General features: G+C 38.5%; 1 protein-coding gene across 1 annotated transcript in view; it reads left to right on the top strand.

Moving 5' to 3' along the window:
* Positions 1 to 24659, top strand: part of Dhx32 (DEAH (Asp-Glu-Ala-His) box polypeptide 32) — a gene marked incomplete in the record, with an annotated part of 57437 nt that overhangs the window by 1780 nt on the left and 30998 nt on the right. The window contains 1 exon segment of the mRNA XM_013503051.1: positions 12883 to 13388. Coding sequence (XP_013358505.1) covers positions 13110 to 13388 — 279 coding nt within the window.

The following is a 24659-nucleotide window of genomic DNA, read 5'->3' as shown; positions in this document are numbered from 1 at the left end:
AATGAGTCCTTGGTTGATAAGCATTGCATGTCTATATCTGTTTTCATGAGAAACCACTTTGAAGATATCAATATGTAATACAACAAGCATTGTTAATTCCCTACCACTTTGTTTGTAACTCTGTACTGTTCCTTTGCTATTTTGTAAAATGTTGTCTGTCTGTTAATATTTTCCTCCTTTTAATTTTAAAATGAAAAAAAAATAGTATCATAATAGTGTCCAGGTAGTGGTTTAGAAAAAAAAAAATGACATTATTGACACACACGAAAAGGTAGGGTTAAGTTTTCCCAAACAATAAACGACTTCCTGTTGTTCTTTTATGAAGCTGAGGATTGATCCCAGGACCTTAGCACTGAGCTTCATTCCAAGACCATTTTTTTATTTTTTATTATGAAACAGTGTCTTGCTAAGTCACTAAATTGTTCAGGATGAGCTTGAACTTGTGATCATCCTGCTTCGCTTTACGGGTGTGCACCAGCACACTTGACTTAAGCATTTGTATTTTTTTAAAAAGGACAAGAAACAATTTTACAGATCTCCATGCTAAGATAACAATGACTTCTTTTGGTAGCTACAAGCTTTTTTTTAAGATTAGAAAAGGGGGCTTGTGTGTTAGTGAAATACTTTGTAGTGATTTAGGTTATTTTATAATTCTTTAAATTGACAGGACGTCTTATTTAACAAATAAAGGCTATTATGAAAAGTAGCATTTGACTTTAGGTGATGGTGTACCTGTGGAAGAAAAGACTGGTTAGGAAGTGGAAGTGGGAAGGACAAGGGGCTAACATGTCCAAGGCAGGAGCAATATTCAGTTTCTCCTTTCCCTTCAGCATCCAGTACAGTGTACTTATTAAACAAATAAGAGCTTTAGAGGAATTGCTTTCTATATGGAGAGATGCTTTAGTATTAGAAGACATACCCAAGGTCGGAAAGTTGCTAAGGGATAGGATTGAAAAAGAATGGTAAGACTCTTATTGTCCCCTTTTGGAGTTTTCTACCGTTGTGTTTCTTTTCACTGCTGTGTTCAGTATATTATTGGTGGCGAAAAGAAAAACAATGACAATTTGTCCTTTTGTTTTTTAAGTTTCCAAGCTTATCACTGGATAGAAGAGTTACTGTTTAGTTCTCAGATGCCTCACTGAAGATTGCAAACCAAAGCATTGTTACCAAGGAGCAACAGGGTAGCAGTAAAAAGAGGAACGTAGTCTTTCTTTTTCTTATTTAGATCTGTTGGCTAGCCAGGCCTGGTGGTGCATGCCTGTAATCCCAGCACTCAGGAGGCTGAGGCAGGAGAATCGTTGTAAACTTGAGACCAGCCTGGGCAACAAAGTGAGCTCAAGGCATGAACTGCATAGTGAGACCCTGTCTTAAAAAAAAGACCAAAAAAAAAAAACAGATCTGTTGGCTATATCAAAATTCAAAGTAAAAGTAACTAGTAAAAAGTTAAGTGTTTTTAATGCAAATAGGATGATAAAGATTACAGCAAATGATTGTGTTCTGTTTTCTGTTTGCTATCATAAGTTGGAGAAAGATTTTTCATGTTTGCTCTCTTGGGAGAGGGTCCTTTTCCAGAGCAAGGTACAGTGTCCTCTTGCTGTTACTTTCTGAACCTCTCAAGCACAGTCGAAGGTAAAATAAAATCATATATATATAGTTTGTTTGTTTGTTTTTTGAGACAGGGTCTCACTAAGTAGCCAGGCTGGCCTTAAACTCATGGCATTCCTCCTGCCTCAACCTCTCAAGTATGGCGATTATAGGCATGTGCCATCATGCCCAGCTATATTTGATGTATTTTTGCCATGCCCTCCAAACTTGTCCTGGACTGAACTCAAATTGTTGGATGCACAGAAATGCCCATTTCTTTCTTTCTTTTTTTCCCTTAAAATAGAGTCTCGGTATGTAGCTGGCTTGTATCCCAAGCTGGACTTAAACTAGCAGCAATCCTCTTGCCTCAGCCTCTTAAATGCTAGGATTATAGGCATGTGCCACCATGCCCAGTGAGAGAGGCCTATTTTTATGCTATGAGTGTTTTACTCATTCATAGCATAGTTCTGCTGCAGGACCATGCTCGCTCTCCCTTCCTAAAAAGTGTTCCAGGATTAGGCTATGCTCAATAATGCATTTCTCATAGCTGCATATTATACTTTCTTGTCAAGTTTTCTTTCATGTTATGTTCATGGATCTTGCTCTTCAGATTAAACAGTTTTGAAGTGCGTGACTCTTTCTTCTTCTACATTCTTTTTAGCACATTGTGACCTTCACTACCTGGTCATTTGAGCAGGATAATAATAGAAAGGATAACTCTTTAGTCAAGGATGCTTGCTTAATTTCTAGCTGTGCCACTGTGCGAAAATTAGGAGATGTTATTGGCTTATTAATAACTTGGAGTTGTTGTCTAATAGTCTGGTTGTAAGAAACAAATGTGATTATAGAGGTGAATGGTAATATCATATATTGTAAAGAACTTTTTTAATGTGAAGGGTTCTTATTGATTTAGATAGAGCAAACGTTGATTGAGCCTTCACAGTGTACTAGGTACTGCTTGGGTTCTGGGGTTGCTTTCTCACAAAAGATGAAAGATTTAGATAGAGCAAACGTTGACTGAGCCTTTACAGTGTACTAGGTACTGCTTGGGTTCTGGGGTTGCTTTCTCACAAAAGATGAATAGGAAATGCCCAGAAGGATTGTAGGTGAAATGCAGGAGGCTTTCTAGGCAGGGAAAGAGCTTGGGCAAAGGCAGGAAGGCAAGTGACTATGGTAGTAGTTCACGTGGCTGAAGCAGAGTTCTCCATATCCATTAGGAAAGTGGGAGATGAACTGAGTTAAAATATGAATAATTTTCTCCAGGAATGTACATAGGATGAGAAAAGGGCAGGGATAGGTCCCTGAGGTACACATATTTTATAGTGGAGAGATGTAGCTGGTGATGGAAGAACCCAGTGAGACTAAAAAAGTGACCAGAAGAGTGAGTTGAAAATCTGGAATGCCTGATAAAAGAACCCCTACCCTCAAGGAGTTCCTTGTTATTGCCTGAAACCTTTATACTTTCCTCCACCTACCACAGAATGCTCAGCATAGGTTAGCAGTCTGTTACTATTTTATTAAAACCATGGCAAAATGACTACCCAGTACTTTACTTTGTTAGCAAAAAAAAAAAAAAAAAAAAAAAATTTCCTGATATTTGTGGATTTTCATTTTCTAGGAGAATCATTGTGAGTTCAAGGCCAGCCTGAACTACATAGTAAGATCCTAACTCCAAAAAACCCATAGTAATAATAACTGTTATCTGGGTGATCTGAATGCATACATGTAATCCCAGCATCCTGGAAGGCTGAGGCAAGAGAATCACAAATTTGAGTCCTACCTGGGCAACTTAGCCTCTACCTCAAAATAAAAAATAAAGGGCTAGGCTCATGGATAGAGCATTTCTGGGTTTAATCCTTTAGTACTACAAACAAAAAGAAATTAAAACAAGGTCAATTTATTGGCAGTCTAGAAATGTGGTTTTGAAAATAAATTCTGACCTTACCTTTCCCAGCAAGATTTAAATAGATGCTGGAAGCCAAATAAGATATATTTTAAGGAGTTTTGAGCCTACTAAAATAGAGGCAAGCAAAGAAACAGCCTTCTGAAAGTGTCAGTGGTGACTGAGTCCATTGTTTCAACTAAAGCATACCATGCATGGGAGGTGAAGTTCATATTTTAAAAATTGACCATAACTCCACACAGGCAATTAGAACCATGCTTTTCAAATCTATGAAAAAATTCACAAGTCTGTTTATACCTTGTTTTTCTGTTCCATGCTGCCTCATATGGCCTATGGTGTCAAGTATTTGGTGCAGCCTGAGCTCATTTTCTTTAACTTAGAAAGGAAGCAGTACAGTGCTATGGCGAACCATGCACTGCACACTTAGGGTTGAGCTGAGAGCAGACTGCCTGACTTCAAGCACCTGCTGTATCGCAGATGAGCTGCTAGAAGCTGGATAAATTAACCAAACCACTGAAGGCTTAAATTTCCTCATTTGAAAAATGGAAATGGTGAAGTAAACCCTCATGAGGTTCTTAAGAGTTTAAATGAAATAATCCATATAAAGTGCTTAAGTGCTTAACATAGCATCTGGCATGCAGTAAGCATGCTGTAATTGCTAATCAGTAGGATTATTATCATTATTGTCACCGTTAGTCCAACTTTAGTAGTAGTGTGGAACCATGCTTCTCCAAGTGTGGTCTGCAGACCAGTGTCAATCCATAGCTTCACTGGTTTGCAGGGGCTGGTTCCTGGGCGGAGGCAGACTATATCACTGACTATACTGTACAGTTCAGCTGACTTTTAATAGCAAGATTTTTCAGTGAAGAAAGCAGTGAGTTGATTTATATCAATTATAAGCTCCTTATCTTGCCACAGAGCAGTATTTTGCCATGGGATAGTGGACCAAAGATCCCATTCTCCAAAAGATAACAAGTCTATCCTGAAGACAGTTGTTAATTCATTTGCAATGCCTCAGTAACACTTTTTTAAACATTGTGATCATGGATTATAAGTATATTATTTATTAGTTCAACAAATAGTTAGTGATCATTCTGTATATTACTTGTGAGAATTGCAAAGATATCTCAGAAATTAATCTTATTTTAGGAAGTCTATCTTAAATTCATACCAAGAGGAAAAAGGTGAAAATCTGAGCTAATACGTTGAGTGGATATCCGCAGTCAGTGTTGCAGTAGTTTTACAGTTCGGCTTCCCAGATTTCACGTAGACAGATGTCTCCTTTTGCTAAGTGCTTCCATGAAAGGACAGAATAATACTTTTACTTTTTCAGCATTATACTGTCATAATAGCGATCAGTGTTCATATTATCAAACTAGTGTTTAAATCTCCTGGAAGTCTGTAACACTAGAGAATATGAATTTGTAAATACAAATGATAAAATTATAACTTTTTATGAATCCTTAGGGATTTTTTTTAATGAGTAATTGTCTATTTTCTCTTACATGTAAACATGAGTAATAAATGATTTGCTGCTCTACAGGATATAAAGAGACATTAAATAGATATGAAATGTTTTTAAAGTTTTGATTAAAATTAGCACAGATTTTTCCAGAAAACCTGGTCAAATAGCCCTTCAGAAAATTTGGGAGTCACATAAAAAGAATGAATTTTTAAGAGGGAGAGTATAGTATATATACTCTGTGAGTTAGCTCATGGAATAGGCTTATCTTTACAAACCTATTGAAAAATAATTTTAAATGTGCAAGTCAAGAGATGTTACTTAGTTTTTAATATTTCTTAGATTTTTTTGTCATGAACATGAATCTTGCTACCCTGCTTGGTACACTTGCTCATAATTATGTTCTTTCTTTTTCTTTTTTTTGGAGGCGGTCTCGTTGTGTAGTTTAGACTGGTCTTGAACTCATTATGTAGTCCAGGCTGACACTGAACTCTTGGAATCGTCTTGCCTTAGCCTCCTGAGTGTTGGCGTTGCAGGTGTGCAGCACCATGCCCAGTCTTCGTAATCATTTTCATTGTGCCATTTGCTTTAAACTATCTTTAGCTGTCCTAGAACTTAATCTCACTAATGACTGTAGGAAAATTAAAGGTGAGTATTGGAAAGATTACAGGTATTATTTTAAAAAATAGAGTAATATCAAATGTAAGAAGAAAAGCATAAGGAACAGCAGAGAGACAGAGATAGAGATATAGAGTTAGTTGATAAATTGCTAAATGAGTTAAATCTATGACATCTGAAATAAAACACAACCTTTTAGCCATAACATATCAGGCCTTTTGTGATCTGACCCCATCCCCTCTTGGAACTCATTTTGTGCCAGAGTCTGTCTTTCTCCCCCATTATATACCAGGCTGATTTCCTCTTTTAGTTACTTGTGTAGAAGGTTAAGAGTCTTTGCATGTCATGGACAAGAGCCCCCACGCTGGCTCAGCTGGACTGTAAGTTCTGTGAGGCCAAGAACCAGCTCTGGTTGTTCACACTGTCACCAGTGTGTTTGTGGTGCAGACATAAAACTCAAGTATTGGCTAAATGGAAGACCTAAAAATGTAGGCAGGATTGAAAACTTGAGGGTGGAGAAAACCTATTAGATTATGAATGAGATTGCTGATAAAGTGCAAGCAGATGTTGAAGGCCTAAAATCCCCGCATAAACTGATTAATTCATTATTTACTCAGCCTATACTTCCTAATTGAACATTTACTATATTTACGTTCAGAACTGTGGAAATTACCAGTGAAGAAGCTATAGCTCCAATAACATTCTAAGTAGAGGAGAGACAGAGAAACAGAGACAGAAAGAGTGAGCACATGTGTAAACCATACACATAATTCAGTAATTCCCTCATTTCAATGTTAGCGCTTTATCTGGTTACAAGCAATCCAAAGCCCAGTTGTCCTCTGGAGCAAGCCTGGGGCATGTCACTGTGTCAATCCAAGTGTTGCTTTGTCATTTCTCCATAACATCTCCTGAAGAGACCCAAGAAAAAAACAGCTTTAATAAATGTTTGTTTGTTTTGTTTTTTTTTCCAGTACCGGGAATCGAACTCACAACCTCGCACTTGCCAGGCAGGTGCTGTACCGCTGAGCTAAATCCCCAGCCCAGCTTTAATAAATGTTGAAAAGGGAGTTAATTTGTGTTTTAAAGTGTGAGTCAAAGGAAACTAAAAGTCTATACAGACAGATATTCCTTGTTTAACAACCTACCTGTTTTAAGGACTGTTTGGATTTACACCCGAAACATGCTGTTCAGATTTACACCCTGCTGCCCAGACTTATACTGCAGGAATGTGAGCAGCAGTGCAGCCTTATGGTATCTTCTTCTACAGTATAGTAGTATAATTTTTGCTGGTTGTACTCTACAGTACCATACTGTAGTTTTCTGTTCTGTTATACATTATAGTACTGCATTGAAGAGTTATGCAAATGAAAGCAAAGTCATCAAGTTGGAGTTTCTTTTGACTATTTTTTTGTTCTGTATATTGTAATGTACATACTATATATAATTCCTTATTTAGTTACCAATTCAATTAATGACCTGTTCACAGGAACTGAATTGGGTCATTAAATCAGGAATATCTGTACAAATACAGGTATTCCAGTGTATGGATTTGCCCAGATTTCTTTTTTTTTTCTTTTTTTGTTTTTTTTTCCAGTACCAGGAATCGAACTCACGACCTTGCGCTTGCCAGATAGGCGCTGTGCCACTGAGCTAAATCCCCAGCCCCGGATTTGCCCAGATTTCAGATGCTCCTTTAAGAATAACAAGAATCTGTAACATATCATTAATGAAAGAGGACAAAAAAGTCAATGGAATCCAAAAACAGTGAATTCCTGTCAAAAGTGTTTAAATTTTATTCAGCAAGAGCCAGGGATATAACTCAGTAGCTCATATAACCTGCCTGGCAAGCACAAGGTGAGTTTGATGCCCTGTACCAAAATAAATAAATAAATAAATTTTATTCAGCAATACCAGACTAGCTTAAACTTTGGGAAGAAGAAAATGATAAATGTGTAACTGTATGCAAGATAGCCCATAGTGAAAAGGGTAACCGGGCATGGTGGCGCACGCCTGTAATCCCACCACTAGGGAGGCTGAGGCAGTAGGATCGTTCTGAGTTCAAGACCAGCCTGGGCTGGTCAAAGTGAACTCAAGGCCAGCCTGAACTGCATATCCAGACCCTGTCTCAAAAAGACAAAAAAGAAAAGAAAAGAAAAGGGTAAAGGGAGAAGGTAGATTGTCACAGACATCTGGCCTAAAGGCCTAAGGAAAGAGAAGGAACAGAATTGTGAGAAATTTTAAAGGACTTGGTGACTGACTTAGCTTAGGGAAACTTGGAAAGCTTAATGAAAATATCTCTGAAGTACTAATAGCATCCATTCATTCAATAAGTACTTACTGAATACTTAATATGTGCCAAGCACTGTTGTAAATACAGTAAGCAGAATAGACATAGACCTATGCTTCATAGGGTTTGCATGCAGGTAAGGACAACAATAGACTAAATAAAAGGAGAAAATATATATTAGAGTAGATTGTAGTGTTAAGGACAAAAAACAAAACAGCTGAAGAGGATAGGAAGTATAGGTTTGGGACTGAGAGAAAGTTGGTAAAAGTTTAGAGTGGCCAGGGAAGCCTTTACGTCGCTGACATTTGATAAAAACCTTTAGAAAGTAAGGGAGCTAGCCATTAGGTATTTGAGGGAAGAGCATTTGAGGCCTACAAAAGAGCAAGCACCAGTCCCTGGAAGGCAGAGCAAGGAAGCTTTACCTTGGATCACTAGAAAGCAGTGAGCAGGTAGGAGCTCTTGGAAATTGGGGTCCAGAGGCAGTGGGTCGGGATAACACAGGGTCACTTGATCCTGTTTTTCTTTGGAGTGAGATGAAATGGGAAGCTGTTGAGATCTTCAGGTGATTCTAACACTGTACCTCTGACTGCTGTGTTGAGAATTGACTAAAAGGGGTAAAGGGTGGAAGTAAGGCCAGTTTGGAGGCTACAGGAGTAATCCAGGGAAGAGAGGGTTGGGCTCAGACCAACTATTCACAGTGAAGGTATGAGTCCTTGATATCTTTTGAAAGTAGAACTGACATGATGGTATGTACTGGTTTCTTTTGTTCCTGTATTGAATTACCATTCATTTGGTGTTAATTTATTGACTTACAGTTTTTTAGGTTAGAAGTCCTTACTGAGCAAAAATCATCATGTCCATCAGGACAGTTAATGGTTTCTAGGGGTTGGCTTATAGCCACCTCCTCCATCTGAAAGCCAGCATCATTACATTTCTTAGGCCATTCTTCCACATCTCCCTCTGACTAAAGCTGAGAAAGTTCCTCTGATTCTAAAACCCAGGTGATAAGGTTGGGCCCACCACTACAGTCTCTGTTACTCTTATCTCAGGATCCCTAATCACGTCTGCAGTGTCCCTTTTGCCATACAAAGTACATAGTCACAAGTTCTGGGGATTAGTACATTTTTGGAGATAATTATTCTGTCTACCATATCAGTTTATGGATCAGATATGGAATTTGAAATTCTAAAAAAGTAAGGATAAACTGGGCATGGTGGTACACTTCTGTAATCCCAGCTACTCAGGAGGCTGAGGCAGAATTGGAAGTTTGAACCCAGCCTGGGCCACTTAGCAAAACCCTGTCTCAAAAAAATTTTTAAAAAGAGTGTGCCAGGGATCAGTCCTCAATACTAAAAAATAAAAAACAAACCAAAAAAAACAACCCAAGATAACTAAGTATTTGGTCTGAGTAATTCGAAGGAATTTACTGAAATGGGGGATGAAGTTTGTGACTAAAGCATGGATGTTGGGAGCTCAATTTCAGATATGTCAAAGTTGAAATACCTATTAAATATCCAAGTGGAAGACCATGAGTAGGTAGTTGAATACGTAAGAGTAGAGTTCAGGGGAGCAAGTCATAAGAACATAAAAATGGGAGACTTGATGAGACCATGTAGTGATTACACACAGAGAAGAGGTTTGGGGTGAAGTGTTAGAAAACCTGCAGATCAATAAAGTGCTAAAATTGTGCCTCTGAGAATTTGATAGGTGTGAAGAATGCATTTATATTGAGTTGAACCTGGAGAAAAATATAAAACTACTACACAGGGGCTGGGGATTTAGCTCAGTGGCAAAGCACCTGCCTGGCAAGTGCAAGATCGTGAGTTTGATTCCTGGTACTGGAAGAAAAAAACAAAAAAGAAAACATAACAACAAAAAAAACTACTACACATGGGAACATACAAAGTTACTCAGGATAAATTTATAATCTTGCTTCCCTTGGTCCCTTGCAAAGTTTGTCTATCCTTTCCTGTGAACTCTTTTTCTAGTTTTATCTGACCAGACCCAACATATATAAATGACTAGGATATAACTTCATGTTTATCAACTTCTGATTCTATCTTATTGAGGTTGTTGTTACTTATACATACATTTTACGGATGTCCATTTGGGAGTTTTAATATACTCATTTCAAAGAGCAGTCCTTGAAAAGTTGTGTAATCTACAGTATATATATATATATATATATATATATATATATATAGGATAGCCTTGAAAGGAGTGAATCTCAGTCTTTCAGATTTGAAATTCTTATAGTAGAATCTTATTTATGCTGATGACAGAACAATTTTTATTGAATTTTATTTTGAGTGACCTATAACCTACCATGTTATTTGCCTATCCTTCTTTAGATTAATACTATTAAGTTTACCAAAGCAGGAAATGGATCTTTTGTATATATTTAATTACCTCTAAGAAACATTAGCATGGCTCACTTCAGGTGTGAGATTAATGCAGAAAGGTGCGTGAATATCACTGGAGTTAGTGAGTGCAGAACTTAGCCTCTACTTGGATCTCAGCGCATCTGCCCTCCCAATTAAGAACCCAAACCACACAGAAGTAAAAAATCCCTCTGATGAGGCAAAATACATGTTCCAAAGCCTGTCTACTTTAGAGCTTTGCCCCCCCGACTTACTGGATCAGTGTATAGCCCATAGTGGATTTAGTCTTTGCAAATATTTCTGTCAAACAAGCCTGTCTGGTTTTTAATGTGCCAGGGAGGAGAACAGGGTGGAAGAGCCAGAGGAGCGTCAGTAGGTAAGCATGCTGTTGGCCTGGGCACTGAATCCTGGACCAAGCAGGGCTGTAGGGCAGGAGTCTGGTTTTGACTCCTGCTCACTCCAGGGAAATCTGAGGACATCATTCTGTTGTGGTAACTGATGTAATGGTGTCTCTGAGTCATGCAGAAAAAGTGTTGAGTATATTTTATTTAGAAGGCAGAGATTTAGTTATCCGTGGCTGTAGAGCAAACCACTCTAAATGGTTACAACAGCAGTGACCGTTTATCTCTCACCGTTCTTTGGGTTCAGTGGGCTCTTGAGGGAGCTGTTCCATTCAGTGTGGAGGTGGCTGGGGCTGTAGACATCTGGAGACTTGGTGGGGCTGGAGCATCAGCTCACTCTCAGGGTTGGAGGTTTGTGCTGACCGTCAGCAGCTGTGGCTTGGACATCTCAGTGATAGCTGGTTCCAGAGTAGTGTTTCAAGAATATAGTGTTTCAAGCATGGGAACACCTTGGGAGTGATTCAGCATCACTTCCTTGTATTCTTTTAGTCATTATGAGTCAAAAAAGTCAAAGGCAAAAACCACAGATTCTGTGGTGGTTAATCCCACTTTAATTTTAAAACTGTTGCTTTCAGAATAAATTTTTAGAACTGTACCTGCAAAGAAGTAAAAAAGTCTTTCTCCCTCTCTGGTTATTTGTTTCTCCCTCTTTTAGCTTATTATGTGTGAGTTTATAAATTCTACCCTGCTGTTGCTCTCACCTTTAAAATACTCTTGTGTGATCTGGGTATGATGGTACATGCCTATAATCCCAGCACAGAGGTTGAGGCGGGAGGATCACAAGTTTGAGTCCTCTACCTGTCACAAAACTAAAAAGGTTGTGTGTCTAATGCCTGACTAGTTTATTAACATAAGTCCTAGAAGGCACTCAACAAATGCTTCTTGAGTAACTGCATATTTCCCTGGAGACTCCAGAGAGCTTTTTTTCTTCCTTACCCACGGAGGATAGCCCTTGAGCCCACTCTTTCTGATCACCCAGAGTACTGTAATAGTTAAGGTGAACTGAGTGCTGTAACAGCATGAACTAACTTCCTCTCTCCCTCCTCCCTCCTTTATCCTTTTTCTCTTCCTTTGTTTTTTTGCAATACTGACTCCTTCCCTCCCTCCCTCTTTCCCTTCCTTCCTTCCTTCCCTCCTTCCTTCCTTCCTTCCTTCCTTCCTTCTTTCCTTCCTTCCTTCCTTCCTTCCTTCCTTCCTTCCTTCCTTCCTTCCTTTCTTCCTTCCTTCTTCCTGTCTTCCTTTCTTGTTTTGCAGTACTGGGGAGTGAACGCAGGAAATGCTGGGCCATATCCCCCAGCCCTATTTTAATTTTGCAACAAGGTCTCCCTAAGTTGCCCAGGCTTGCCTTAAATTTGTGATCTTCTTGCTCAGCCTTCTGAGTAGCTGGGACTGGAAGTATGGGCCACCATACACTGCATAGTTTGTTCTGTTTACCTCATTTTTTGTGTGATTTCCACCTGGTTAATGTGTGAGGAGCTTTTTTCCAAGAGTACTGATTAACCTTTTTTCTTTTTTAATCACTAGTGATTGAAGGAGGAAAGACCACTTATGTGACATGTGGGTAATAAGTTACTGTTGTAAATCTTACCCTTTCTTAGGTAATTTCTCTTTATTTTAATTGAAAGCTGTCTTCATTAGCCCTTGGATCTGAAATATTGGGCTCAAGATTCAGGAATCCCAAGGAATATGGTAGAGATTCCTTATTAGCAAAAGCTAACTATAATCTTAGAAGAAAATAATAAATTCACATCCCTCACTTGGCTTTACAAAGTGGCACAAACAAAAGTAAAACGAAAAGGTTCAAAAATACTTTCCTTTAAACTAGCAGATTTCTAAATAACAAGAGGCTTTCTGGTAGCCAATGTTAGGGCAAACTTATCTGCCCTTCACAATTTTCCCTTTTATAAATCCAAGCATCTCTTTTGTCATGGGATTAAGTGATCACGTGACTGATTAGTCTCACAATTGCAATCACACCCCCCTCTCCCTTGCTTTCCATTCACAGTGATGGGGATGCAGAGGCCTGTGGTAGAGGTCAGGCAGAGAGCACCTAGGAAAAGGTTATAGCGAACTAAACTACCAGAACTAGCCCAAATTATTTCTGGTCATTTAAACAAACAACAGAAATGACAGTAGCCAGTTAACAGGAAAAAAAAAAAATCATGCTTTTGTTTTGAAAGCCTGTACTTTAGAACATGTATGTGTGCCTGATTTTTATATTCTTTTTCCCTGTTTTTGTTTTTTAGCATGGGTTATTGGCCGTCATTTACATGTGAAGACTGTTGAAGTGAGCCAGCATAGTGGGTAACAGCATCCAGGAACAGATGCAGAACTGAGGACTTTAACCTGCGAGAATCTTGAACTGAGCCTCAGAGGTTGGGACATCTAAATGTAGGCTTTCAAACCTTGTCTGCAATGGGTTATTGACAGGAAGACAGGAAATGTCAGCTGCCTAAGCTCACTGTTGGACAAGATGGAAGAAGAATTGGAATGTCCAAACTCTTCCTCTGAAAGACGCTATTTTCCTGAATCCCTTGATTCCAGTGATGGGGAGGAGGAAGGGGTGCTGACCTGTGAGGACTTGGAACTGAACCCTTTCGATGGATTGCCATATTCATCACGTTATTATAAACTTCTAAAGGAAAGAGAAGATCTTCCAGTATGGAAAGAAAAATACTCCTTTATGGAGAATCTACTTCAAAATCAAATAGTGATTGTTTCAGGAGATGCTAAATGTGGCAAGAGTTCTCAGGTAAGTACTGGCTATAAAAATCATTTACTTTGTGCATTGTATTTTTTTATTACTTAAATAAGTTCGTGCCACAACATAGTTGTCTTGTGCAACAACAATATCTAAAGCATAAAAGAACATTACAAATCCAGATACAATAATCAGGTCACTTATTCTATTAATGTTATCAATAGTGGCTGAATAACAGTGAATATTTATGTGGAAATTAATTATGTTTAGTGTACCACTGAATTACCCTAGAATAATCTATTCAAATTATCTCATTTTTGCATATCTTTTATTTTATTTTATTTTATTTATTTATTTTTTGGTCTTTTTGAGACAAGATCTTGCTATGCAGTTCAGGCTGGCCTTGAGCTCACTTTGTAGCCCAGGCTAGTCTCAAACTCACAACAGATCATCCTGCCTCAGCCTCCCAAGTGCTGGGATTACAGGCATGCTCTTCCATGCCCAGCTTGCATATCTTTTAAAACGTGGTAGGTGTTATTTGCATAGCCAAGGTTTGGGGATTAACTGCTATATTTATGTGCCTAATGTTCTGGTAGTCAAAATGTGCAGAGAGGCTTGTTACTGAAGCCAGGTAAGCTCCACAATTCAAAAGCAGAAGAAATTCTCATTTTACTGTCAGTGAGAAAGAACTGAGTGACCAAATATGATCCAGGTCTGGGCTATATTATGGGAGAATGAGTTGGGGTTGTTCAAAGATAAGTTCAGGAATGTGAAGATTTTAGTTTATTTGTAGCTTGGAATAATGGCCCATACCTATAATCCCAGCATTCTTGGGAGGCTGACGCAGGAGCAGAGCAAGTTCCAGCCCAGCCTGGGCAGCTTATCAACTTAGTGAGACCTTGTCTCAAGATAAATAAAAATGGACTGGTATGTAGTTCAATGCAAGGACCCTGGGTTCAGTCTCCACTATTGGTGGAAAAAAAATAGTTTATTTGGGCAAAAAAAGGATGTATAAATCAGACAGTACTCAGAACCAGGAGAGAGAGTTCTGCTTCAGCATTTGTAGGCCTCAGGCTTTTACAGGCAGATGAGGAAGTGAGACACAGTATCTGCACTTGATCAGAGCAGAAAGTCCTTAGTTAGAGGGGAGTTGATCATTTCTAGTTGGTAAAGTCTCCACTTTCCTTACACTGTTTACACTGGGCTGTGATTTTCCTATGTAGGAACTTAAAGCCCTGGAGCTTCCCCAGTCTAATGCCTACCAATTATTTCTTTTTTTTCAACAGAGTATATAGGAGAGAAAAAATAATAATATTCTCTGCCCTTTATGGCCCTTAACTGAGGCACTGTGTAACAAAAGACAGATTAACAGGAGAAAAACAGACAGGTGTTTATTAATATGTATGTGTACCTCATGCACATGTGAGAGATGCCCAGAGAGATAAGTAAATCCTTAGATCTGGATGAAAGCATTTAAACTTCAGGTTTACATACCATCCTCTGAAACAACATAAAGAATGCTGTGAGGAAACCTCAACTGGAATGAGATATCCAGGAAGAGCAACTTCCACAGAGGTATGATTTGTTGAGGAGACTAAAGTCATCTTCTCCACTGAGTCATCAGTGTCTTCTGAGGCAGAAAGGGAGACACTTTATAAATGGAGATATCCTATATGGATGTAAATCTCCCTTATATCTGCTTTCTGCTACTCTTGTGTCTTCATTTCTCAAAATAATAAATATGTCACAGGGGCCTATTTTGGGTGGGGAGTATTCTGATCTCCTATAGTCATATTTTGGGGTAGTGTGTCCTTAGGCCCAAAATGAGATAGTTAATCAATACTTACTGTCCAGTTTGTTACTGCATTTGAACTTCAGATTTCGGTTCACATGAGATCTATGTTTTACTCTTGTAGGGTCTTACCATATATGAATTAGAACAGACCACCCAGTCATTTTTCATATGACAAAACTGTGGCCCAGAAGGATTTTATAATTTGCCTATTTCATATCACATTGCTTTCTAAATTAGAATGAAAAGAATACTTTCTACTGTACTGCTATTTCTGAGTTGTTACCTCTGCTGCTTACATGTTTTAAATGTAATCTGAAAAGATTACTGGGTCTTTGTTTTATAATTGCCAGTATCAGTGGTTTCTTATGATTTATTGTTTGTTCTGATGAGTTATTGTTATAGTGATTGATTCTAGCTTACCACAAGAAGCTGATGATGAGGACTAAGTGAGTAATTTCCTTGGGTTTTGTGGACAAATGGCAAGTTTTAAAAATGAAGTTTTTATTTTGTAGTAATTTCAGATTTACAAAAAAGTTACAATAAGAGTAGAGATTTTCATGTATTATTTACCCAGGTTCCCAAATGTACTATTTTTTTTACCACTTCCCCTCCCCCTGTTCCACATACATATACATATTTTTATTCAGATCTTTTAAGAGTAAGTTGAGGCCATAATGCCCTTTGCCTATGAATACTTCATTGAATACTAAAAAACAGTCTGTAGTCACAATAGAATGATCAAAATAGGGAATGCAGTGTTGGCATTATATTGCTCCCTAATTTCTAGCTTTTCACATTTATTTTTTATTTTTATTTTTTTTTTTTTTGCTTTTCACATTTAATCAAATTCCCACTAACAGCCTTTATTAAAAAAAAAAAAATTCTAGTCCAAAATCTAGTACAAAGTTACGTTGCGTTTCATTGTCACTTACAAATAATCTCCTTTATTTGGAACTGACTCTTCAGTCTCTCCTTGTTTTTAATGACCTTGACGTCTTGGAAGAGTGCAAATGTCTCTTCAGAGTGGGAACATCTCTACTATGTCTTTTGGATTAGCGGGCTCTGTCTTTGTGGCAGGAAGACCGCAGAAGTGCTGTGGTCTCTTTCTCAATGCATCATATCAGGCTGGTCAGTTCTCCTCAGGTTAGTGATGTTAAACTTGATCATTTGGTAAGGTTGTGTCTACCTGGTCCTTTATTGTAAAGTTAGTTTTTCCTCCGTCATTTAATAAATACATACTCTGAGACTGTGTGAAATACATACACTTCTCATCATATATTTACCCGGCAGTGTTAGCACCCGTTTTGATTCTTGCCTTCTGTTGCTACATTGTTGGTAGTCAAATGATGATTTTTTTCTAATCCTGACATGCTTGTACATTTATTATTTCAAATTCTTTAAGACCCAGCTTTTTTTCTTTATGATTTACGTACTTTGTTTTTTTTGTTGTTTGTTTGTTTGGTTTTTTTTGGGTTTTTTTTGAGACAGGGTCTCACTCTGAAGTTCACGCTGGCCTTGAACTCACTTTGTAGCCCAGGCTGGTCTCAAATGCACAGTGATCCTTCTGCCTCAGCCTCCCAAGTGCTGGGATTACAGGCATGCACCACCACACCTGGCTTTTACTCAGCTATTTATGTCAGTGTGGACTCAGTCTTATTTTATTTTATAGGCGATAATCTCTTAGTAAGCCCATTAATTTTGTTGCTCAAATTGTTCCTGATATGGCCAGTGGGAACACCCTCAAAATAACTTCTGTGTCTTTTTGACTTGTATGCATCATTTTTTGAGTACTTTTTTGCTTTTTTGGCACAGTAAGATATTCCAGGTCCATCCAGCATTTGTCCTGTCCAATCCAGGGAACAGCCCCCACCCCACACCGCGAAGGAGCTCTGGTTCCTTTGAGCACTGAGTTTCATTTAGAATCCAGATTCTGGACACTAGATGAGCCCATTGCCATTGGTTTATCCTTGCTTCTACGCCTTGTCAGTGGACAAAGCAGGGAAACAAATGCGAGTGTGTGTACACACAAACCCGTCTGTCTGTTCATCTGACTGCATTACTGTTTTTCTTGCTGTCTCTCTAGCTCTGTGTCCTTGTCTTTCTCTGTCTCTGTGTGTACTTCTCTTTCTGTGGATGCATTTCTTTCTCTGTGTATTTCTCTTTGCTTGTCCCATATTTATTCATCTAGTTATCTATGTCAGTATGACGTCTCTGATAGAAGTTCAGCACTACAGAGTTCATTGTAGCCTTTCCAATTTCCATATTTATAGCTTCCTTCTCTGTGGAAAACATATCTCACAGTATTTTCAATATTTTTATGTGTGCAATCTTGGAGTACTTATAGTTTCAGAATTGCTAGCCCTTATTAAAAATTTTTAAAAATTTAACATATACTCTTGAGTTTTCTTTTAGAAATTGTGATCTTTAAGAGTAAGAATTATTAGCATATACTTTATAATATGTTAACTATAGATATAGTTTTTCGTATCATTTTAACTTCTTAACCATTTTAGCAAATCGTACCTGTTTTCTATTAAGTTGGGAGGCAGTATGTATCTTCAAGTTCAGAGAAATCAAAATTGTACTCACAAATTGAGAAAATAGGTCTATTCATTGGTTGTTTTGTTAATTCTGGACACAACTTGGTTATTTTTAAAAAGAGTTTCCCAAGACTATTCTTGTTCCTCCAAATTTTAAACCTTTCAAAGAAAAGCCTGTCTTCAGAACTAAGCCTTCCAAAGATCCTAAAAATTCCATCTCTCCTCAGTGCAGATGTTATGAAAGCTATTTTGTGACTGCCCTAGGGAAAAAGAGGACAATTTCTCATCTGTTTAAAGAGGTTTTTCCTGTTGTGTTTTTTGGGACAGGCTTATGAAAGAGCCTGAAGGAAAGTAAAACATTTTTTTATCTATTTTGCTTGTTTCTGTTCTAGCTTGTTCTGTTCTAAAATTTTCCATGAGCGGGTAGGTCAGTGAGGTGAATAAGCATGTAACCCCTAAGATTTAACTTAGGATGCTGGTGCCCAGCATGGTGGCACATTTCTGCAAGCCCAGCACTTAGAAGGCTGAGGTGGGAAGTTTGCAAGTTCGAGGCCAGCTACTACAGAGTGAGACCATGTTTCGAAAAAAAAAAAAAAAAACAAAGGTGGAGGGAGAAAAGGAAAAGCAAAAGGCTTGTTGGGTTGTTGGCATAGAATAGTGGTGGCAATTTATGTCACACATATTATTCATTTTTAAGACAAAAGATGTTAATGTGTAAGTTGTTTTTTCTAAAACAAAAACTCAATATTCAGGTTTAATTTCAGTGTTGGCACTTTGCAATAAATGGTTTTGGGTTGTAGTTTGGGCACTTGTCTCTAAAAGGTTCACCATCACTGGCATAGAAGGCCTCACTTTATTGACTGGGTAAATTTGTCCACTGTTTTCTGCAAGTAGATTTCATCTATATTGACCCAAAGCCAATATATATGTGAACTCAGATACCCAGGAATGTGTGATATTTAATTTAGAAGAGGCCCCACTCCTCACGAAAGTGTTGTGACAGATTAGTTCACATTGAGTAGAGCTAGCTGCCTTAGTAGTGTGCTCAGGCAGAGGTATTTTGCAAGGATCTTGTTGAATGGATTTATACTTTAGGGTGATTGGTGGTCCTTAGGGTTCCTTTCACCTTGTGAATGCTGTGGCCCTGGTACTGAAATACAAGTGAATAGTAGTTGGGACCTTGACACTAGCTGCAGGAGTGGGAGTCCGGGAGACAGTAACCAAAAGAAGGCAGAGGAATCTGGCCTCATGGGACGACTGGTGCTTTAAAGTAAGGCTTGGGGGCTTTTGGAAGTAGGATGTGCTTAACAGAATAATAGTACTGTTCTATCTTATGGAGGCCTTTTCCCCCTTCACTTCTTTTATTCTTATTAACTCTCCCGACTTTAAACAAGGTAAAGCAGTCTTTAGCAGTAGATGGAAAGGGGAGAACTCTCTACAGCAATATCGCGGATGGCCCTCCTCTTGTTCCTCTTGCCAAGTAGCAGTGATTAGACCGTACATGGTGTTTGCTGTTGCTGCTCTGTTGGTTCTGACCCAGAGCTGGTTATTTTTTCTAATTTCTATTATTTATTTGTACATGTCTGTAGTACATAGTGACTGCATTCCTCCTGGGAGTTGGGACATGTACACAGCACGTCTTAATTCTAATTCCATCTCCTTCCTCTCTCTTCCTTCCCCGTTCCCTCTGTTGGTCCCCTTCCCCTTTGCAAAAGATCTGTCTCCTTATTTCCTATTATCTATCTTTTATTTTGCTCTTTATTTATATTTTGGGTTTCTATATAAGAGAAACTATGTGGTATTTAAAGCTGTGTGTCTGATGTATTTCACTTAGCATTGTGGTTTCAAGGTATATCCATTTTCCTACAAATGACTTGCTTGTCCTTTATAGGAGAGTAGTACTGTATTGTTTATAAACACAGTACCATATGTTCTTTATTCATTCATTTGTTGAAGGATATACAGGCTTCTTCCAAGATTTAGCTGTTACGAATTTTGCTAGTGGTATTTTGATTGGGATTCCAAAAAATCTACTTATCAGTTTGGGAAATATGGCCATTTTGATTATGATTCTGTCTATCCAAATCTTAAAACAGAAACATTTAATCTGCTAGAAAATAAAAAAAGTATAACTTTTGCAAGGCATAGGCATAGGCAAAGACTTTCTGAACAGAATCCCAGTGATACAAAGAATAATACCAAGAATCAATAAGGGGTCATATCAAATTTAAAATCCTCTACACAGCAAAGGAAACCATCAGAGGGAAGGGACAACCTACAAAAGGGCAAAAACATTTTGCCAGCTATTCCTAAAACAGGACTAACATCGAGAACAGTTTCAGCAAACCTGTCTCATGCATGTTGTTTTTCTTTTAAGACAAAAGATGTTAATGTATGAGTTGATTTTTCTAAACTAAAACCACAGTATTCAGGTATCTTGGTTATTTGTTGTTGTTGTCGTTGTTGTTATTGCTGGGACAAAATAGTTGATGCCCAAAATTAAGGAAGGAAAGGTTTATGTAGCTCATGGTTTGTGGAGGTTTCAGTCTAGAATCAGCTGGCTCCAAGGCAGGGTGGCAGGGCACAGCGGCAACACTTTAAGGCAGCAGAAGACAACAAAAGCAGCAAGAGCAAAAAGGGGGAGAACAAGCCTCTTTCCTCCCTTATATCATAAGCAGGCTTCCCCAACCCAAGGGAGGTGAGCACTCACATAATCTCCATGCCCTCCTCCTGCACAGGCTCAGGCTGGATACAAAGTAAGAACCTGGCCCTGGTTAGTCACTTAGTTACCCTTCTAAACTTCTCAAGTTGACACAATGAACAACATCCTAGAGGGGGAGTGGGTGTCCTTTTTATCCCAGGATGTAGAACTGCTGAGTTACTTAGTTAAGATTTTAGACTCCTCCAGTTGACACAATGTATCAACCATAGCATCAGGTTTAATTGCAGTGTTGGTACTTTGTGATAAACAAGTAGGTTTTTGATTGCAGTTTAGGCACCCATCTCTAAAAGGTTCCCCAGGGCTGATCTAGAATATGTAAAGAACTAAAAAAATTAGACTTCCCAAAATAAAAGACCCAATCAAAAATAGGCTACTGAACTGACTAGTCACTTCTTAAAAGTACAAATATCCAGTAAATGAAATATTCAACATCACTGGCCTTTAAAGAAATGCAAATTAAAACTACATTGAATTGTGCTGGTAGAAACATGCCCATGCGTGTATCATTGTAATAAGATGATGTTGAGTCTTCCAAGATGATACCTAGAAGAGTGATAACTCTGCAGGCAACCCGAGGACCTTGCCCCCTAACTCTCCTCAAGTCTAGCAGCCAAGCTCTGTGCAAACTGCCCGGAGTTGTGAATGGAGCATCTCTGCTTCACTTAATGAATTTGTACACCTTGTAGAACTCCAGATAGTAACTGAAGCTGACAACACCTTGATGTAGATAAGGTTTTGGTTACCCAGAGGACTCCCCTTACCTATTCTCATGGCAGCAGGTTGGCCTGAGTCCTGTGATTTCTTTTCCGGTAGAAGGTAGGAGGCCAGGGACACACGTTCTCATCATCTCTCCAACACTGTTTGCCTCCCCGTGTGCCCTGCAGTCAGTTGAAGCGCACTTTGGGGTTCAGCAGAAGGTGTGCCTCACTGCTCAGGGCATTAAGTATTTGACACATCTATAGTATGTAAAACTGCATGTAGAAAATGGATTGAGAAAATGAGAAAAAAATTGTTGAGTTTAGAATGAAAATATTGGAAGTATTGATTTCTAGCGGGAGAGTTTCTAGACCCAGTATATAAATTTAGGGTTTGTCTATTGCTGCAACTCCTAGGTAAGTTGCTTTGTAAATGAGTTTATTGATTTTTTGTGTGTGTTAAAGGAGCAGTTTCCTATTTTTTTCATCATATTGCACAACTTTTTTTATATGCTCAGTGCCATTTAAGTCACAAAGTGTCCCAGAATCCACAATACAGTTAAGTGTACTCTCAAGAATCCTGTGTTTCTCTGGAGACAGCTAAAGGCAAGTGATTGGTAGAAAGGCACAACTGTACATTTCCCTAGTTTACATAGTGCCAACTCGGTGATTGGCCTACCCAGAGTAAAACTTTCTGTTAGGGAATATTTTCCAGAGAGAAACTGCAGAGAAGTGAGGCCTTTATCCAGCAGGCAATTCAGTGGTGAGAAGGGTGACATACGCTTGGGACAGTGAAAAAGCTGCCAAGTGGTTGGTTACCCAGAGGAGAATCTGAATTAGGGCAAGGAGTGTTAACACCAGCAATAGGTACAGCATTATTATAGTGTGGAGAATCCAAGATTTCCTTGCAATGCTGTACTCCTAGTGTTCCTGGAAATTATTAAAAGTCCAAATGCCTAACCTTTGCTGAATCATAACTTTTTTCAGCTCATACTTAGAATTTGCTAAGGAATCAAACTTCAGAAGCTTAGGTTGCTCAGAGTGATTTGGAGGCATAGTAAAGTGTTAAAATGCTAATATAGTGGACACATAGTTCCATGTTTCTTCCTTCTTCTTGATTTACATCACTCACCATGTTTTTGTCTGTGAGTAATTGTTACCAAAAGGGAAGATATGTCCTGTGTAGCCAGAGCCACAATTATGTGTTCTCTCAAGAAAAAAGAAAAAATGAAGTATACTCTCTAATTAGTTGTAATTTCTGCTCAACTATGAACTTGACCACTAAGTAAACATCCCTACATTTAACAAAATATATATGGATTCAGTCTTCCCCTGGGTATTTTATCAGACACGAAGACTGTTAGCATGTCTGTTTCCCCATACGTAAATGGAGGCAGTTGGTTTACATGACCTCTGGAGACTCCTCTCAGCTCTGAAACTCTGGGATTGCCATGACTGCCTCTAGCTCCGACTCCTTTCTCAGTGTCTGGCCTGCTCCTCGGCTGATCTCAGGCTGGCTACACTTGATATCCTTTCTTCCTCACTTAGGGGCCCGGAGCACTGACCACTGACCAAAGGTTACCTTCCTTCCCTCCTAACTCCTCACACCCCCTCAAAAGAATTTAATACTGCTATGTAGCTTCATTTGTTCATTTCACTCTCTAGTTTTCTGTTGTTCATTATACCATTGTCCTGTTGTTTTTAATTAGAAATCAGAATATTTGGGAGTTTTCCCATGCATAATTAATCTGTTAGTGAGTACTGCTTATTCTTCCTTTGCAATAAATGACCCTCAATTTTATTACTTCTCTTCCACGCTTGGTCCTGCATCTAAGCCTTTCTCTCCCTCCTTCTGGTATTTTGGTGTTTTGAGACCAGGTCTCATTATGTAGAGTCCAAACTGGCCTGTAACTCACTATGTAGCCCAGGCTGGCCTCAAACTCTTGGCAGTCTTTCTGCCTGAGCCTCTGGAGTACAGGGATTATAGGTATATGCCATCACACCCAGATTCTCCCTTCTTTTTGATTATTCTGATGTCCTCATCCATCCATCTATCCATCCAAATATTTATTATCTCTACTATTTTTCAGGTCATCTTTTAAACACTGGAAACACCACATATGTGCAATTTAAGGTTCTCCTAGTCCAGTGGAGAGACAAGAGACAATCCAAAAAGTGATTTTAATTCAGCTTTTCACGTGATTGTTCTCTGAGGTCTTGGCTAGGGACTCTAGATTGTGGAGCCTGAAATGAAGGAAATCAGTTTAAACATAAGGATTTGGCAAGAATGAAAAAATTACCTGCTAAGGAATGAGGGAGGCAAAATTTTATGTGAGTCCCCAGTTAGGGTGGCGATTATGAAACAATTCAAGATACACAGTATAGAGTCATAGAATTTTTAAATGTTTCTGTGAAATATAAGAAATTAATTTGTATATTTAACAAATATTTAAAGAGTACTGGGATTATTTGGTGACCAAGACAGTTGCTCTCTGAGAGCTCCCAGTGTAGCTCTGGGGACTGACATGCAACCACAGAACATGTCCTGCCTATTGTGGTCAGGAAGTACACTGGGGTCTGATAGCCATAGGTGTCAGCAAGTGTTGCGGAGAAAATACCAGAGAACTCAAACTTGAGGCATAATTCTTATCTATGTAGTCCCTTCATCCTATAGGTAAGAATAATAAAGCCCAGGGGAAATTGTTGTTTACCTAGAACAAATCAGTGACAAATAAAGCTTCTGACACCTGACTTGAGTCACTTGGGTGTTTGTTATTTCCTGGCTCTTGCCTTGATTCCAGATTTTGTGAGTGTAACATCTTAAATTTTCTTCTTTTGTAGAACTAAGTAGGTTTGAGATATAATTGTTTTCAACCTGTTGACAAGGCTGACACCTATCTTGAAATGGAGGAAGTGCATTTAGACTTTCAGTCTTTCCAAGTATACAGCATACAGCAGTGATTTGTTATGGAATTGCCTATATTTTCAAATTAGAGTGAAGGGGGCTAGGGATATAGCTCAGCAGCACAGTGCCTGCCCGGCAAGTGCAAGGTCATGAGTTCGATTCCCGGTACCAGAAAAAAAAATTAGAGTGAAGATTAGATTCTTAAAATTCTGTGGTAATTTTAGTAAGTAGCCCAAATCAAGGTAATTAAAATTGTTACAATTTTTGAATACCTTAGTTCTATTTAATAATACTCATTTAACAAATTTTCTTATGCATATGACAAAGCATAATTTATTGACTGCCTTACATTTGTGGCATATAATGAATTCAGTACTTTCTACTGTAAGAACTCTTATACAAATGAGCATGATAAAAACCAGTTGATCCATAACAGACTTTAGAGAAAAGGAATTTTAAAATAAAATGGCTCAAGAGCACCTTGCTTGGAATTGACTTTGTAAATCTAGATGAGTTGGTTGACTGTCTTACTGGGTTTTTTTTTTTTTTAAGAATAAAAAATAGGGGCTGGGGATTTAGCGGGGCTGGGGATTTAGCTCAGCGGCAAAAGCGCCTGCCTGGCAAGCGCAAGGTCGTGAGTTCGGTTCCCGGTACCGGAGAAAAAC

This window comes from Chinchilla lanigera, unplaced genomic scaffold (assembly GCF_000276665.1).
Source record: "Chinchilla lanigera isolate Chin_1 unplaced genomic scaffold, ChiLan1.0 scaffold00076, whole genome shotgun sequence".
Lineage (NCBI taxonomy): Eukaryota > Metazoa > Chordata > Mammalia > Rodentia > Chinchillidae > Chinchilla > Chinchilla lanigera.
Note: the sequence above shows the minus strand (reverse complement) of the source record. Positions and strands in the feature narration are given on the sequence as shown.